Source organism: Babylonia areolata, chromosome 2 (assembly GCF_041734735.1).
Source record: "Babylonia areolata isolate BAREFJ2019XMU chromosome 2, ASM4173473v1, whole genome shotgun sequence".
NCBI lineage: Eukaryota > Metazoa > Mollusca > Gastropoda > Neogastropoda > Buccinidae > Babylonia > Babylonia areolata.
The window spans coordinates 57,658,231-57,677,102 of NC_134877.1; the positions used below are offsets into that span (position 1 = coordinate 57,658,231).

Here is an 18,872-nt window from a genome sequence, read left to right on the forward strand (position 1 = left end):
AAATATACTGATTATGAAAAGTAACTTTGTAAGGTTGTCTGGAGGTTGATGGTTTTGTTGTTTTTTTTGGCTTGTAGTTATTCCCTTGCTTTAGGATGTAGCATAATACTGACAGTTGACACTTGTCACTGTATTATATTCAAGTGGCTGTAAGTGATAGAGTTTGACAGTTTGCTATGAACTTTATTCTGCAAAAGACTTAGGAAATTATTAGCTAATCTTGTGACTGTTGATAAGCCACAACTGATGGCAAAAACTTTCTATGCATTGATGTGCAGCTAGCGTTTTTACACACTAAGTGCCTGTGATAGATTGTGTATCGTGTGCTGAAATAAAATACCACTTTGTGTCACACATACATGGGTGTGGGTGTGAGTGATTGTGCTCGTTCTTGTGATTTATGAAATGGATTCTCCCTCTCCCTCTCTCTCTTTTTCACATACATACACACTCACTTGTTTACATTCATGCCTACTTCCAGACACAACAGACATGTGCTGATAACATGCTGTAGTCAAAATTCATGTGCATGTCATGTTAAATGCAGTGATGTGTTTCATGATGAGTCAAACTTCTCAAGACTTGAATCAACCCTGACTGCCTGAGAAAATGATATCAGAAAGTAAACCTCCTTGTGATTTTTATCAGAGTAACACAATAAGTCACTTGCTGATTAATCAACACTCATTATTCAAATTTATAAAATCTTCTCACCTGTAGCTTCCACTGATACCTAGCTTGGATGCCAAAGATCATATATGTAAATCAGGAGGTCAATCTTTACTTTTCTTTGGGAGAAAGTGAACAAAACTTTCCACATATTCATGTCACTTGGCTATTTGACATTTATATATTACGCTGACAGATGTGGGGAAGAGTGCCTGAAACAGCTGGTCCTGATGGACAGAACACAAGTGCTGGATGCTCTCATGTTCACACTCTGTGTGTGTGCGTGTGTGTTGCGAGTGAGTGTGTGTTTGTCTCTGTGTGTGTCAGTGTGTGTGTGCAAGGATACGTTGGAGTGGATGGGTGTCATCTTCATGAAATTTCCAATTTTGAGTAATATTGCCCTGTGGAATCCAGGCTTTACGGCAACTGACAGAATCTGGAGAAGACAGTTCTCTTGGTCACCAGACGTGGACTGGGTGACAGCAAACAGAAAGTAGAGGAAGAAAAAAAATCATGCATGTAGAGTGTTAGCTCAAACTATGAGCTTCATCTTCTTTCTCTTGTTCTGCATGTAACTTTTCTTTTTTCTTTTTTTTTGTTTTTTGTTTCCCTTTTTTAATAAATAGATTTGGAAATTTTTATGTTTTGTCTGCTTTTGATGCATTAAATACAACCTCGTCTACTATCAGCATGGTTTTCATCGTGCTGAAGGCTTTCACTTTCAGCCCCTGTGTTTGAAATCCATTTGTGTTATCAGGTGTTCATGAACAAATGATTTTATGATATTCGTGAAAATCCTAACACTTTCAGCCCATTTATGTTACACACACACACACACTTACACATGATTCAAGATTTAATCTCCTTTCACCCCTGTTCGAGTTTGGAGGATTACAAACTAAAGAACAGAATAAATATCAAAAACAACTAATAACTGACTGTATTTACAATACTCATCAGGTATCAAATTATAGAATTCTCAAATCCACCTAAACAATCTAATCAAATAAAATCGCTTAGGAATAATTCTAAATGGACATTTGATATCTTTATAAATTAATTTTGAAATAGAAAGCAAAAGCTTTCTCGAATGTGAAGAAGTTGGACTTTACAAAAATTACAACCTGACCTACGATGAAGATAAATAGTTGGGGTATCAATTCATGTCATGAATCATTTTAGGACATTCCATGATGAGACGAAATTTATCTCAAAGTTACATATATGGCATAATCTTCATATATGGTAACATCCAATTTCAGTTGGTATAGCTTGTGATTGCTTAATGGCATTTGATAAGAGCATAAACATAAACATCTGGTAAACAAAAAATGGTTATATTTCTTAGCTCTAAATTCAGTTTTGTTTTGAAATTTTGTTTTGTTGTTGAAATTTCTATAAAACAAACATCTACTTCATGCATCAATTTAATTTAACTCCTCTTGTTAATAATAAAATAAATTACTAAATAATCTGGAATATGGCTACATGTTGTATTCACACACACACACACACACACATGCATAAACACATTAATTTCAATTACTCCAATCAAAAGTACTGGTATGCAAATCCAGTCAGAATGCGCCACATAAATGTCCAACAAATTATGAATAATAAGCGGAAAACAAAAGAAATTTACAGCAATTAAAAAACCCACACCTTTTCTGTAGGCCTATTTGCTCTCGATATGCCTTTTTTCAATTATTTTTTTAATTATAATTATTCAATACTTTTTCTGTTAATGATAAATTGTTGTAAATTTCTGTTTATTTTCTGTTAATAAATGTTACTCTTTTTTTTTCAGTCATGAATTCAAATGTTTCATTAACTGACATGTGAAAATAAACAAACGAAACTGCATGCAGGTTGTAACCTCATCAGCGTACTTTATAAACAAAACAAACAAAACAATATCTTAAATTTCTTTTCCTTCTCCTCCCCTTTTTCCTTCTTTCTCTTCTTTCCATTCGGTACTTTACACTTTTCTTTTCTTTTTGTGTCAAATCACCAGTCACGCCCCCATTATATTCATTTATGTATGTTACGCACCGCGAACCTAAAAATAAACCTATATACGCCCGTGGTTACGCACCACCCTCAACTCATGCAGTCATTCCATCTTCTGCCTGGCGAAGGGCTCGCAGACGAATGAAGTTGCTGACTGGTGTTCTGAATTTGATTGCACGATCGCTCTCCTCTCTCTGCATGAATAATACAATGAGCCCAGTTGCTTCCGGGTCCTCTGAAACACGCACGTACGCGCGCACGCACCCCTCCCCTCTCCCGCCCCCCTATGTTTTCATGTTAAAGTGTCCATTCCTGATTCTGTTCTCACACGCACACACACGCGCGCGCGCACATACCCACACGCACGCACACACATGTCTACACAGAGTTCTTTACACATCAACCCAGTTGAGACTCGAGGTCTGTTTTATGACTGCAGTTGCTGAATCATCCCCCCAACCCCTCCCGCTGCTCAAACCTCTCCCTCCACCTTTCACCCCTCCCCCACGCCCTTTCCTCCTAACTCTCCACAATCTATTCCCAGCTGGTGCTCCCCACATTTTTGTCTCCGATGATTATATTAGAACTGCTCGTTTGACACCGCGTGCTAACGGTTGGTCTGCACGAACAGTTGAAATAGCTCTTATACAACACCCATCGATTGCTTGTCACTTGTATTGTGCCAGATTCTCAAACAGTACAGATGCCTAAATAGCACAGACAACACAATGGTTTTCCTGCCAAAACAGGGTGATGATGGTGTCTAGTTTCCTCCTGATTTGAGGAGACAAAAACACCCCAAACAGGGCACATAGGGCTGCCGAACAACAATGTAAACAAAGGTTTAACACGAATACTTCCAACTGAAACTTATGAACTGTGAAAATTCCCAAGCATGGTTGAAAAGGTGCTTTCGTGAACGGGGGGGAGTCCGTCGCTGTAGGGCTCTGTAACTCAAAACTGGGTTTGTTCCACACCCGTGAAATTTATGGGACGGCTGGTCTCCGGGGACGTTGACTCAACTCCAAGAAGAGAAAGCTTAACCCAGCCAGGTCCTCCAACAGCTTTTGAGGTGAGCGGTAGAGTCCTCCTAACCCGAAGTCTGATGTTTAGGAGAGTCTGCAAGACATCACTTCTGAATCATCAGTATATATTCAGTATCATCCTCCTCCAGATTTTATTACTGAGTACTGTGGTTTAGGCCTAACTTGCGATTGCAAACTTTGAAGTGATTGTTAAAAAAAAAAAAATGGATGAAAACTTATAAAGTATACTGACAAACTAGAATCAGATATAACTTTAGGCTTCTTACTGGCAATGGGCATTGTTTTGTATTGAACTGTCTCTTTTAGTCTAAAGTTACACTGACACTGTGATGGTGTTCTGTAGATAGATAGATTAAAAACTGTTGTCACAACATGGCATTATTGTCTTTCAGTAGAATGCTATTTGCTTTTGCCAGATGTTAATTTCATTATCATTTTGCAGTACACCAACATGCATAAAATTTCATGAAACACAGACACACTCATAGAAAATACAGTTGAATGGGTGTATACATGTAAAAAATACACAGTCACACAGATGCACATGCATGCTCACACACACAGACCAATAGACATGCGCATACTCAGAGATCTATACTGTATTAGTGTATACAAGTACATTTGTATACACACTAATGTGTGCATGTATATGTTGTCTCCAACTACATTGAATGTTTAAACACCCAGTCTTGTAGTTTATTACAGAAATATTTTCTTTATGCAGGCACATGGCAGAAGTAACAAAACACATCTGTGGACTTAGGTATGTGTGTAAGGTTGTAATATATGTAAATGTCATCACAAAGTGACACATTTATCATTCACAGCACTCACTCTCTCACTCAGATATATCTAGATCTTTACACACACACAGTGACACACACACATACACACACATACATACAGTACACACACACACACACACACACACACACACACACACACACACACACACACACAGTGAGACACACACAGAGTGACACACACACACACACACACACACACACACACACACACACATACACACATGCATACCCCCCCACCCCAACACAGACACCCCTGATCAGCACAACTGTTTTGCATGTGCGCAACTACATTCTTTACTCTTTTAGATTTCTCCCTCCCATTTTGAATTGTATAACTCAGAAAGTTTGTATTTTAGATTTTAATGAAAAAGATAGAAATTAGATGAAAGAAGTACTCATTTGAAGTAGCATTATTATTTATTCAAACAACTGTAAGTAAAACAAAAAATTTACTTACATAAAAATAAGTACTGCTCATGTACATTGTGGGTGTGAAAAATATGCATGCACGCACACACACATATGCATGTGCATGTATGCATACATGCACATGTACACACACACACACACACACACACACACACACACACACACACACACACACACACACACACATACATAATATACACAGTGTCTGAGTGTGTCATATAAACTCACACATGTAGTACTACTAATACTATAACAGGTAATAATATGTATTCATGTACATGCATACATGATACATCTTGTTTATGAAGAAGAAAAAGCAACACACACACACACACACACACACACATACACACATACACATACATACGTAACAAACACAGTGTCTGAGTGTGTTATATAAACTCACACATGTAATACTACTAATGCTATAACAGGTAATAATATGTATTCATGTACATGCATACATGATACATCTTGTTTATGAAGAAGGAAAAGCAACACACACACACACACACACACACACACACACACACACACACACTCTCTCTCTCTCTCTCTCTCTCTCTCTCTCTCTCTCTCTCTCTCTCCCTCCCTCCCTCCCTCTCTCTCTCTCTCTCATGTTTACACACTTTTGGTTACATTATTATTGTAATTTAGGATGTAAAGACATTGACTTAGGAATGGCTATCATCCACAGACATGGACATACAGTTCACCCATGCATAAAAGTTAAAACAACAGTCAATACTCTGACAAAATACTAGTCATAGATGTAATGTATGACACATGTTCATGGGTTTGGCACACATTGCATTTGTGAGAATAGTGACTTTCACCTTCAGTTTCACTGACAAGTACTGAAATAGCTTCAGTTCTCTGTCATGTCTCTCTCATTAACAAACATGTGCACACATATATCACACACAGTGACACACATGATACAAATACAGTGACACACAGTGACACTCACAGAATAGTATACTGAGCAAAGATATATATATATATTCTTTCCATTTTCCTTGATCTATAGATTTGAAAGATTGAAACCCAACCATGTTCTCTCCTTTTCCATGCTAGAATTAAAAGTTGACTGTGAAAATGTAATACCATTCCATGTATTTTTAATTCTATTATGATTGTTACAGTTGCCGGTTGGTACTAACTCTCCATTCTTTTTAATCTTTAGATTCATTTACTGTCACTGGTGATGTCATCATGTTTTCTTGCTCTGATCAGAGGTAGACACTTTTTTGCAGCAATGTAACAGTTGGAGGGCAAACCGTCACCATGAGCCGGTATCACATGGACGAGGAGGAGCTGGACAGTCGCCTCCCTTTGCTTGGGGACCCTGAAGGGCGAGGGGGGAGGGATGATGGCCGAGGGCTGGGGGGCAGCCCTGCCATGTCTACTGTGTCTACCCAGTCCCATGAAGTAAAGCATATTTTCGAACCCTGCCCCAGCCTCATTGACCGGGAGGCGGACGCCGGGGCTGACTACTCCCACATTCACATCAAACCCAAACCTCGGCATGGTGATGGTGGCTTTCCAGTCAGGCCCCCACCCCCAGCCTACCATCGTCCTGAAGGAAACCCGCCGACCCATTTCCATCACCCCTTTCCAAGCGGGCTTGTGTCAGGGAACATTCAGCGCTTTCGTGCTCCCCCCCAGACCCTCAGTCTAGAAGATGTGTCAAATTACGAGCTTTCGAGGAGGAAGTCATGGTCTCCACCATTGCTTCGGCAAAACACGGCAGCCTACCACAGCGGGCAGAAGAACACCCGCAGCTGCTACAGCAGCAACATGGTGGACTGGGAAGCGGGTCCGCAAGGCCACGCAGGAATCAACCCACCTGTGTACTCGCAGGGTCATTCCTACGGCTACTGGCAAGGTCATCTGCAGGCCCATCCACAGGGTCGCCCGCAAGGTCATGTGCAGGGTCACTTGGAAAGTGTTGGGGGCACAGGACGAAGCAACGCAGGGGAGAGTTTGCCGCCTCGTCTGGCCCCTGTCAGTGGTGTTCCTCCAGAGGTGAGTTGTCAGTGGGAAGTGCTAAGTAGAACTCTATGGCTGTAAAAAAAGAGACTGTAGGGCCTTACCTTCAACCTTACTTGTAATTCTAGGCAGCATTGGCTTACAGTTGTATACCAGTATACAATGTTTGTAGTTGGACTGATTGAAAGTTTGGGTACTTGATTAAGTTACTTCATTATTTGTTTGCTTTTAACTTTCAACATTTCATTTGATTTTGAAAATATCCATCTTAATAGATATAATAAATTTCTTTTTTTCTTTTTATAACATTTTTAAGGGATTCATTTTGTTAATAATTTCCATGAAAACAATAATCATTATACCATTCACAGACAAGTTTACTTGTATGTCCTCGATAAAATTATTATGTGTATACATGCATACTCATGATACTGTTAGTAGTATTACTATCATTTGAAATTGTATTGCATGTATACTACTGCATTTGTGTGTGTGTGTGTGTGTGTTGTCAGTGACTCACAATGAATTCCATTTGTCTTGCTTGTATTGTTGTAAATTTATGCGTCATGGTTTTTGTGGCCTGTGTTTTATCATTTTATAAGCATTTTTCCCCCATGTTGATGTTAATTGTTAGTGCTCTGGGCCCCTGTGCTAGGGAGATGAAGAAAAAAGTATAAACAGAAACTATTATATTAATACCTTTAGGGATGTGAGAGCTATGTGAAAATGTGTAAATGCGCTTTTCCATTTCATTAGGAAAAAAAGCGTCTCGGTCTGGGCATGACTTAAGCGCAAAAGCCCCAGATGTCATTTCTTAGATATGTGCAAATCCAGAGTAAAAATGTGGGAGGGGAAGGTGGTGAAACTTAGGTATGTCGCCAACAATTGCGACACTACTGCTGATGTATTTGACAGGAAAAAAAAAATTGTACGTGCTTTGAATTGAAAATTTGTGGAACAAACACTGCTCTCAACCTTCTCTTCTAGAATTCGGCGTCTCTCAGGGATCAGTTTTGGGACCCGTGGTCTTCATTTAGTATACAAAGCCACTTAGCACCATCACAGCTCAGCACAATGTCCAAAGCCAATCTTTTGCCGATGACACACAATGATGTGACTCATGCGCGCACTTGACCAGATCCATGACACCATTAACTACATTCAAGATTGCATCATTGACGTCAAGCATTGGATGACAACAAATAAACTCAAACAAAATGATGACAAGACTGATTCACTCACAGAACAAACCATTACTTGACTGCTCCCTCCTCTATCACTCACAGAACAAGCCATTACCTGACTCTGCTCCCTCTTCTATCTCTGTTGGTGACACAAACATACAGTTCTCCTCTACTGCAAGATTCTTAGGGGTAACTTTTTCTGACATTCTGTCCATGGAAAGACATGCCACCAACATCTGTTGCTCTGCTTACCATGAACTCAGGAAAATCAGTAGCATTTGCCATCTTCTCACTTCTGATGCAACTAAAACTCTCGTTGTGTCTAAATTTGATTATTTAATGTAACTCCTCACTGAGTTAGTCAGTACCTCCTTGACAATCTTCATTTGTTCAAAAGGTTCAAAATTCAGCAGCATGACTGACCTTGAGATTCTGAAAGCATAAACATGTACAGCCACTCCTTCATCAGCTTCACCGCCTGCCTATCTCTGCAAGAATACAACTCAAAATATCCACTCTTTCTCTGATCCCTACTTTCCTGTCTATCTTTCTGATCTCCTTAATGTCTATACCCCTGCCAGACAACTCCGTGCTTCTTCAGACAACAGAACATTACTGTTCCTCGAACCAAACAAAAACTTATGGCAACCGATCTTTAACTTTGTGACAACTGTTTGGAACCAGCATCCACTCACAACTCATCATTTTATCATCTTTAATATTTGTTTTATATATGATTTACCTCTTAAACAGAAGCTGAGCAGAAATCTCATCCGTCCTATTGCCTTCAAACCCGCCTACGCCCGCCCACCTCAACAGAAGATGTGCCCGCAGTGTGGTGAGGACACATCATGCTGTGCTTGCTCTGGGTATTCCCCTCTGCAGTACAGTTTGCGACATGGATCCCAGGCATCAGCTGACCCCTTGTCTCCTAGGTCACCCAGCGTACGCTCTGTTGACCAGTCCTCAGTTCACAGTGCTGGTCACAGCAGTCACCGGTGAGCTGCCGTTGTTTTCATTGGCATTGTGATTTTCTTCCGGGCTTCCAGATGTTGGAGTGAATTTTGGTGTATGAATTTACTCTTTCAATTATTTGTGGAATTGATTGATAACTGGCTGTTGTAATGATTGTTTTGAAATGGCTGCTAATTTTGTTGTTGCTTTATTCAATTATTGACTGATTTACATTGATGACTAATAATTTTCATTTGTTTTTGAACTGTTTCTGCTATTGAAATTATTTTTAAATTTCTAATTACCATGTCTGTTCATTGTGCTCAGTTTATGATTTTTATGTGTTTGATTAATCAGTTTGATTTATTCACTTTTTGTTTTGTTTTGAATGAAAGAAGATGATAGTTCTGATTAAACTGAGCAGTTCAAGGGGGCAGGAGAGAGAGACAGAGATAAACAGAGAGAACTCAGAACTTTTTTTGTTTAAGCCACCGGTCTGTATGTGATTGTTGCATGTGTTGTATACATACACATATTTAAAAACCAAACCTGGAGCAGGATAAACCAAATTTAGAAGGAATAAACTGATGATATAACCAGACTAAACAACAAGCTAAGGGGTAATTCAGAAACATGTCTTTCATCTAAGACAGAGAGTGAGATACACAGAGAGAGAGATGTCCGTGTGTATGTGTCATTATGTGTGCGTGTGTGTGCTACTATTAGAACTGAGGAAAGTGCTGGCTTGGTTAACATTTGCAATGCAAAATCAGCTTGAACTTCTGTCAAGTCATATAGTATGATTCTATAAGTTTTTCAAATGACTTTTGTTATTATGTTAAAATCCATAATGTAGCATATATGTATACAGAGACAGAGACAGACATAATCACTGCCATGTGTGCCTCTGTGTGCATGTATATCCATGCGCTTGTGTGGTTCTTTATTTAATTGTTCATGGTTTTTATACAGTTAGCTTTTAACAGTTTTACTGGTGAAAACTCAGCATGGAAGATTCATACTGTGAAGCAGTGACACTGATCTGTGGGCAGATCTGCAGGGTACGGCAGTGAACCAGTGCACCTCACCGATGACTCACCTGGAGTGAACGTTGACTACAGCCCCCCTCGCAAGGCCTCTGCCGCTGGCTCTGAGGTCGGGGGTCAAACCCCATCGCCCAGTGACAGTGGAGTGGGGGAGCTGGAAGCCATGTTGAAAGAGAAGGAGGCCGAGATCATGACCCTGCGACAGGTCATGGATTGTAATGAGCGTGCCATCTTTCAGGTTGGTGATGTCAGTCAGGATATTCATGGATACATACATGTTTGTATAAAATTTATTCTTACATACACCAGAAAGTGCTTTCGGAACGGTAGTGTATGGAGCATATATATGATTGTGCTGATTGAGACTTGGGTCATTTTGCAGAATGATTTGTGTGGTGTACATCACAACACGTCATGATGTATTGTACTTTTCAGTGAATGAGGTGCAGTGTTGTCCATGCACCAAAAATTTTGAGTGTCTTCATTCTCATTTGGTTTTGATGGGCTAGCATTTGCCGAGGTAGAAGGACTCATGGCCAGTATTTCAACTGGATCACATGTTTCGACAGTAGTATGTTCAGAATCTCTGCTTACTACAGCTTTTAGTTGACATGCACACATTCGTGCTGTAGCCAGCGCATTGGCAACATTTTCAGCATTTGTATGGTTGGTGATTGAGCGAACGTGGTCTGTGCACAGGGTAAGTGTCTCCAGTAAGGGAAGTAACTGCGAAGCAGTCTTGTCATCTGCCAGAGCGATCTGCCAGTACTTGTTGGTTTAGAAGATTTTTTTTTTTCTCAGAGAAAAAGTGCGTCATTATGATGCACATACCAAAAATATTGTGCATCAAAATTGAAGTCTGTGTGTCAAAATTGAAATCTGAGCATCACTTATACACATATGTGTGTAATCGGGAACACTGAGGTGCTTCTGTATATAAAGTGAACATTCTTTTAAAAAAAAAAAGTTTTAATGAAGATAATCCATCAGTAAGGTGCACTCGACTATTAGAAGCAGTCAGATTATTAGTAGTGTGGTGAAACTTGAAAGTAACTTCAGAACGTTCTAGCAAACCATGGCTGAACAAAAATGATGGTGTCCTAAGCTTTCAACAGTAATGTTTGCAACAATATGAAACTAAGAAAAGAAACAGGAAAATAGCCTTCCTCACACATGAATCAAATTCATCGTCTTTATTGTGTGAGAAGTCTTAAACTCCCAAAGTCTGATTAGAAAAGTAAACAAGTCTCTTCTGACAGTTACATGTTGGCATTCAAGATCAAGGTTGCAGCGCTATGTTCTTGTTACACTGAAGGTTTGAGTGTATTTTTGTTGTTTGTACTTGATGGTCAGGGTTTTTTTTAACCATCAACCATAGTGTTCATGGATGTGTCATGTGTGCTTTTGTTTCCAGCATTATGAAGACTGAGTAGCTCTGCTTGTTAACACATGAAAGAATCAGCTGTAGGCTCAGTGATCAACTGACTGTGTGAGAGCAGGGCAGTCTGTGTTAATTTCATTATGGCCACCACTGATCATTTTACAACTCACTTCCAAACAACACAAATTTACCTCATTTTTTCCTTTATATTTACTGTTTTTTGAGCTTGTTCTACTTTGTGACAAATGCTAAAAAATGCCCGCTCGTTCTGTTTCTTATTTTATCCATTGATAAGGCACATTCTTAGATAGGGTGCAGGGATCGAGGTTGAGGAAACATATCACCTTATCACCTGAAAAGTACTGATATAGATTGATTGCTGAATGACTGGTGTAGTGTACAAGTGTAAGTGTACCAGTAAACTGAATAGAGTGCCTTGCTGTATGGTTGGTGTGGTAGATGGGTGTGACTACGTATGATTGTGCCAGTGAAGACTGTGTTTCTGTAGGATTGGCATGTGGACAGGTATGACTGTGCCATTGAAGATTGTTACTGTATTCACTGTTGTGATGCACATGTATTATTGTGCCAGTGAAGACTGTCACTGTAGGATTAGTGTGGTGGACAGGTATGACTGTATGATTGTGCCAGCGAAGACTTGCTGTAGAATTGGTGTGGTAGACAGGTATGATTGTATGATTGTGCCAGTGAAGAATGTCACTATAGGATTAGTGTGGTGGACAGGTATGACTGTATGATTGTGCCAGTGAAGAATGTTGTTGTAGGATTAGTGTGGGGGACAGGTATGATTGTATGATTGTGCCAGTGAATGTATGGTGTGGTGTACAGATAGGACTGTATGATTGTGCCAGAGAAGAATGTTGCTGTAGGATTGGTATAATGTACAGGTATGCCTATGATTGTGTCAGTTTATGACTGAATGATCGTGCCAGAGAAGACTGTTGCTATATGATTGGCATAATGTACAGGTGTGAGTATGATTTTGTCAGTGAAGACTGTTAGTGTATGACAAGTGAGGTGTACAGGTAGGACTGCTGACAAGATATTGTTGCTTGCTGTGTGACTGTTGTGATGTGTGGTGATGTCCAGGTGTACGAGGAGAAGAGGAGCCAGTGGCTGGCCGACATGCAGCAGATCAGAGAGGACTATGAAAGTAAGCTGAAGGCCCAGCAGCTCAAGGCCACCCAGCTGGAGCAGGCCCTCACCCTGCAGGTGCAGCGACTGCAGCAGGAGAAATCCCACCTGCAGGAGAAAACCCACCCGCAGCAGGAAAAACACCTCACACAGCAAGAGAAACCACCCGCCCAGCAAGACAAAGCCCATGACAAAGCTCCCATGCAGCAGGACAAAGCCCAAGCTCATGGCAACTATGCCAACCTCCAGAAAGACTCTGTTGTTGCTGCCAGACCCCAGGATGAGGATCAGGCCTCGGAAACTAACACCTCTGTATCCCGCACATCCTCCTCCTCCACCCCTCAGAACCCCCCTTCCTCATCACAGTCAAGCCCTGGGGGAGTGGGGATGTCTGTGCAGGAGGAAATGGCTCTAAAGACGACAGAGGTGCTGGCACTGAGGGCCCAGCTGCAGACCCTGCAGGGTCAGCTGGAAGAGAAGGACCAGCAGATTGCAGACACCCTCACCCAGGTGGAGGTCAAGTCCCAGGAGCTGAAAGCTGTGCATGAACAGCTGGACCAGCTCTCGGGTGTGGACGGCGTGTCCATCTGCGAGGAAAGCACGCAGACTGTCATGACCAGCGTCGATGACGAGAAGGGCGCAGCGCCGTGTTTGGCAGTAATGTCTGAGGAGGAGTACATGCAGTCGTTGGAAAGACAGGTTGATTCTCTGCGCCAGCAGTTGCAGACTGCGGAGGCGTTGGTTGAGAGCGAACGTGTCCAGTGGCTGGAGGAGAAGAACAAGGTGATTCGCTACCAGAAGCAGCTGCAGCTCAACTACGTTCAAATGCAGCAGAAGAACAAGGCACTGGAAGCTGAGGTGGAACAGCTGACCTTGGAACTGGAGAGTCGTCACTTGAAACTGGCAGCGATGAACGGGGAAGAGTCTGTCTGCTAGGTCTGTTTTGTGGAGTAGAAGCTTGAAAGGTGACACTTGTCGAGCCTACTGAATGCGGCTTGGCCAGTCTATGTGAATGTGTTTGTTTCGAAGACTGTCATTACAGGTTTCTGAGGTGCTGTTACATTCTGCGTGCATGTGAAAAAGCTGCCATGGTTTGCATATGTGCTGGTTATCGTTGTTTCTATCACATTTTTGTGTCGTTTTAATTCTTATCTGTCACAGGAAGAGTTAGACAATCTTTTAAAGAACAATTTGCGGCTGACCCAGTTCTTTTAAGAATAAAGATGCAGCTGGCCATTTCAGACTGGATGTATTTTCTGAAACATTTAAAAAAAAATTTTTTAAGGCTGCCAGTGTTTATGTCAGTATTTGTTTTACTTCTTAAAGTTTGCCACAGACAATAACCAGCCTTTCCTCCACCCTTTCCTCTTCACCCTTACAAGAATAAGGAATGTAGGTGCTGATGGCATTTTGCTGGATGGTTCAGTTTTGTCCTTTTGTCTGAACGGCATTCTTCCTTTGTTTATTCTTGGTTTTTTTGTTGTTTTTTTTATCTTTTTCAGATTCCATTTTGTTGAAAATTTTAACTTCTTGCCAAGTAATTTAACCTTTTAACAAAGATTATTAAAAAAAGCAGTAAAAATTGTCTGAACAATTTTTGAATGAAGAAAAGGGGCTGGCTGCAGGGCAGAGTTTTGCTTCATACGTGTTAATTAAACAACAATACAGGTTGTGAGTTGCTGGCATTATTTAGCTTAAAAAGGTAGATCTATGTGTCCCTTTGTTTGGAAAAGCCAGCATCAGTTTTGTTTGTGAGAATGCTAAGGACAGAGGCATGTGCAATTTTTGTTGTGGTTTAAACAAAAAACAGTCATTTTGTTTGTTACTGTTATAAATGTTGTTTATTCAAAGAAAGCTTTGAGGTTCTTTTTCACTTTGCACCAATTATTTACGGGTTCTCTGATGACAATGTCAAAACACATTTATTTCTTCAATACCTTTCAGAAAAAAATTTTCAGGGTTGTTCTATTTTTTTCCACAGTTCCACTGATGTAAAGTTACACTGTTATGAAATTAAGTGCACTGTCAATGTTGAACGTGTCTTACAAATAATTTAGACAAGTGACATTATTTACCACAATCAATGAATCAAATAATTTTTTACAACCACACATCTAGGATAGTTTACTAGTATAGTTACTTGCATTACCACGTCAAAGCCATCGTCGTGTTCTTATTTTTTATGTTTGGATTTAAACTTGAAGGAAAAGAAAAAAGCTTGAAAAGTTACTTTAAAGCATTTATAAGATATTTGATTTCTGATTTAAAATGAATAAACAGTAAGGCAAGGAGAACAAATGTATAACAAATAGTAAAGAGTGGTAACTCTCTCCATTCACAAGGCACACAACTTCAAGTCCTTCTTATGCTCAAGTCTTGGGTTGATCCCCTGTTTTGTGGCGACGTCATTCAAGAGAGCATTAGTCCTGCGGGTATTGGTGATTGCTGTTCTGTGCTGTGACTGGTATTGCTGTAGGCGAGGAAGGCTGTGCTGACTCTATGTACTGTTTGAATCCTGCGTGGATTGCCGAACTCTCTGCAGAACTTGTGAATGAATCTCCATTTCTTCTGGTACACTCCTGATGCATACTTAGTGCTACTCTTCTGATATTACTTATCCATAACATACTTTACTTCATTTTGTGGCACAATGGCAGATGAAAATGCTGAAAGTGGTGCTAACCTTCCAAATGTTAATGGTGGTGAAGTACATCATGAGCATAGGCACAGTGCTTGTGAGTCCTTCTCAGTCTACAACAGGCTGTGGAACAACAAAGGCATCAGGCTCAGCACCAAGATGAAAACCTACAGAGCTGTTGTGCTGACCACCTTGTTGTACTGCTGTGAAACATGGACGACGTATCGCCGTCACGTTCAACAACTTGAGCAGTTTCACCAGAGATGCCTATGAACGATCCTCGGCATAAAGTGGCAAGACAGGGTCTCCAACCTCCAGGTCCTAGAGAGGAGCGGTCTGCCCAGCATCGAAAGCCTGCTGATCCAGTGCCAGCTACACTGGACATGATACGTTGTCCGCATGACAGACAGCAGGATCCCGAAGATGCTACGTATGGCCAGTTGAAGGAAGGCCACCGTGAACTTGGAAGACCCTGCAAGCGCTTCAAGGACACCTTGAAGACAAACTTCAAAGCTTGTGATATAAACATCACTTCATGGGAAACTGATGCCCTTGACCGCTGTCGCTGGAGGATGCTGTGCTCTAGCGGCATAAAGACGTTTGAAAACAAGAGAATGCTGGCCATTAAGGAGAAGCGTGAGTGAAGGAAGCAGGGCTCAACTTCTGGAGACGTTTTCCCTTGCAACACCTGTGGGAAGTGCTGCGCATCCAGAATCGGCCTCTTCTCCCATATGAGGACACACACCAACAGATAAGCCTGCCTGCCTAAACTCATCCGTCGGATCGACGGGAGACTCCATCACATCATGAGCACAGGCACAGTGCTCATGTCAATCTTCCCTCTCCTCAGTGTGAAGAAAGGAGCCCCTGAATGGAAGCTATTCAAACAAACTTAGTTTTAATTCTGCATGTAGTGTGTGCCATTACACGGAGAGGTGGGGAGAGAAAAGGTACGAGTAATTTCCCCTTACTACTCTTGACTCTCGACCGAAATGTATCAGTAATGTAACACTTTTATTTACCTGAGTGCTAACTGAATCAGTAACATAAACAGCATTGACTTGAACTAAGTTGAAGTTGTGTACCTTGTGAATGGAGAGAGTCACCACTCTTTACTATTAATTATTTGATTTCTGATATTTTTTCCTTTTAAAAGATCTTTTTAAAGCAACTCGAAATAAAGAAAATAAACTGTCTACTATCACTCTTTGTGAACAGACAAAACTGATGAACAACAACATAAAGTCAACTGAGAGGATTTGCTAACACAAACTTAAAAGTCAGTGAGAGCAAAACACAAAACTGAAAAGTAGCCTGTTAACTTCGAAATTTACCTAGGATTGATAGTAGATTTTGTTGATATTTAACCTTTTTTGTGTTTTTAATATAATTGTGGACTGCTGTTCGTCCACTATATTTTTTTTTCAAGAAGTGGTATTTTCATTTCTTATGATTACTATGAAATGTTTCAACTTTTACTTTGTTTTTGCAGAATTTTCTGATAGAAGTACTACACAACTTGTCTGAGCTAGTGGCTTATTTGACTGTGGGAAAACCCGGAAATAATGAATTATTTGGGGTTTATCAGCCAGTTTTGCATCATTTCCAAGAATGGGTTTAGGTGGAGGTATGGAAGACTTACCTGCAGAGGTGATGATATCTGTTAACTAATGGATTAACTGATTTCATCATGTTTTCTACTAAAAACTACCTTTTGTTTTCCTGTTAGAAATATATATCTGTGTTGCTATGATTTGTTGACAGCAACTATGATTGCAGACCATATTAGTCAATGAATCTGAAAATCCAGGGTAGGGTGGACTGGAAAGAATATCCGAGCAATGGTGGATGTGGTGGGAGGTCATAGGTCAAGCAACAGACGCTTAAACCAGCTAGTCGATATGCCTCATATGCTTCAGAATCAGAGTGTTTTCAACTTCTCCATATATATATATATATATATATATATATATATATATTATGTACACATGAAGTATTAGTTCTGTCTTTATCAGTTTATGTGAACAAATGTTAGAAGAAATAGTATTGGATTTAAATATCTTGATCATTGACTTGAACTGTATATTTTACTACGCATGTCCTTGTGTCCCTCCATTGCGCAAGTGACTACACAGTTTCCCCCGTCCCCTTGAGGGTTATTTGTTTTGTTTTCATTTTTCTTTTTTCCCAGTTTAAAATTTAATGTGATTGTAGTCAGCGCAAATGTATGATATTATTATTCAAATTGCAACATAAGCATTTTTCACCTGTCATGGTTTAATCAGCTATATTTTATACTTTTGTTTTGCTTTGTGGTGGGATTGTTTGTATTTTGAAAAATGAAATGTCTGTAATTAATGATATATTAACTGATGTACCTCTTTTGCTTTTGAGGAAAAAATGGCAAATTATTGGTTGTGCAGTGAACTTCAAGTTAACTTTGCAGATTACTTCTTCATGGGTGGATGTTAAGTTGCTGTGAAGATTCTACATCAACTGTATATCTTATGATACAAGTTATGTACTTTATAAGCTGCACACTGTTTAATCACTTTGAAGCAGGTGGGATGGGGGAGAGGGTTAGGGCGTGGGGGGTGGGGGTGGGGGGTGATTGAGAAGGGATAGGAGGCTGTGGGAGTAAAAAGAGTAAAGAAAGGGGGTGAGGGGGGGCATAGACCGTGAAACATAGTAATTAGAACAGGACGAAAGACTTTGGAAGTTAAATCAAGACTTGTAAAAGTCATATTCTATACCAAAGTGCATTTAAAAATAATTTTTTCATAATTGTTGGTAATTTTATGATTGTTAATCAGTATCCTTGAAAATTTGGCCTTCAATATATAAACCAGTATCTTACTGTTTAAAGTGGCTATATGCATATGGACAGCAGCAAGTCTCGTGACCTACCATGCTTGAATGAATTTATGAATTGATACTTGTACAAGCCACTTTTTTCTTCAAGACTGACTTGTATGCTGTATAGTTTGTTGATTTTTATTATTATTATTTTTTTTTTTTAAGCAGTTAGAATTTGAAAATCACTTGTCAATTGTCAGTGTATACTTGTGTGACCCAGAACACCTTTGAAAAATACTGGATTTGGATAAACTCGCAATTTCAAGTTTCTGTTGCCCCATCCTATGATTGTAAACACTGTTCAGCAGCACCCACAAATGCAAGAGGCAAAAAGGTCAGGGCAGGTGTTAAAAATGAAGCCAGGACAACAATTGTAACTAAAAAATCGATGTTGGTGATGTCATCTTGCCACAGTTCAGCTGTCGTTGGCTGTGCTTGATTGATAAAGATGTCATATGCTATGTCGCTGTCTCAAATTGTGACTGAGGAGAACAGTTTCTCGGATGTGGAGGACTGTTGGCAAGTGTGGTGGAAAATGGTTTTAGGTTAGAACTCTCTTTGCAGTATTTGTTTAATGGACTATTTGTGTGTATGACTGTGTGGTGAAGTGAGTGTGTGTGTGTGTGTCAATGTGTGTGATTTATTTAACCAGTTTGTTGTGTGTGTGACTCTGGTAAAGTGTATATGTTTCATTTATTCTATCATT

The 18,872-nt window shown here is 40.1% G+C and overlaps 1 protein-coding gene across 1 annotated transcript; it reads left to right on the top strand.

Moving 5' to 3' along the window:
* Positions 1-3,459: 3,459 nt before the first annotated feature.
* Positions 3,460-15,970, top strand: LOC143275627 (uncharacterized). Its single transcript, XM_076579879.1, has 5 exons — positions 3,460-3,751; positions 6,217-6,988; positions 8,890-9,134; positions 10,143-10,374; positions 12,628-15,970. The coding sequence occupies exons 2-5, from the start codon at positions 6,248-6,250 to the stop codon at positions 13,606-13,608; spliced, it is 2,199 nt and encodes a 732-aa protein (XP_076435994.1). The 5' UTR covers positions 3,460-3,751; positions 6,217-6,247; the 3' UTR covers positions 13,609-15,970.
* The last annotated feature ends 2,902 nt before the right edge of the window (positions 15,971-18,872 follow it).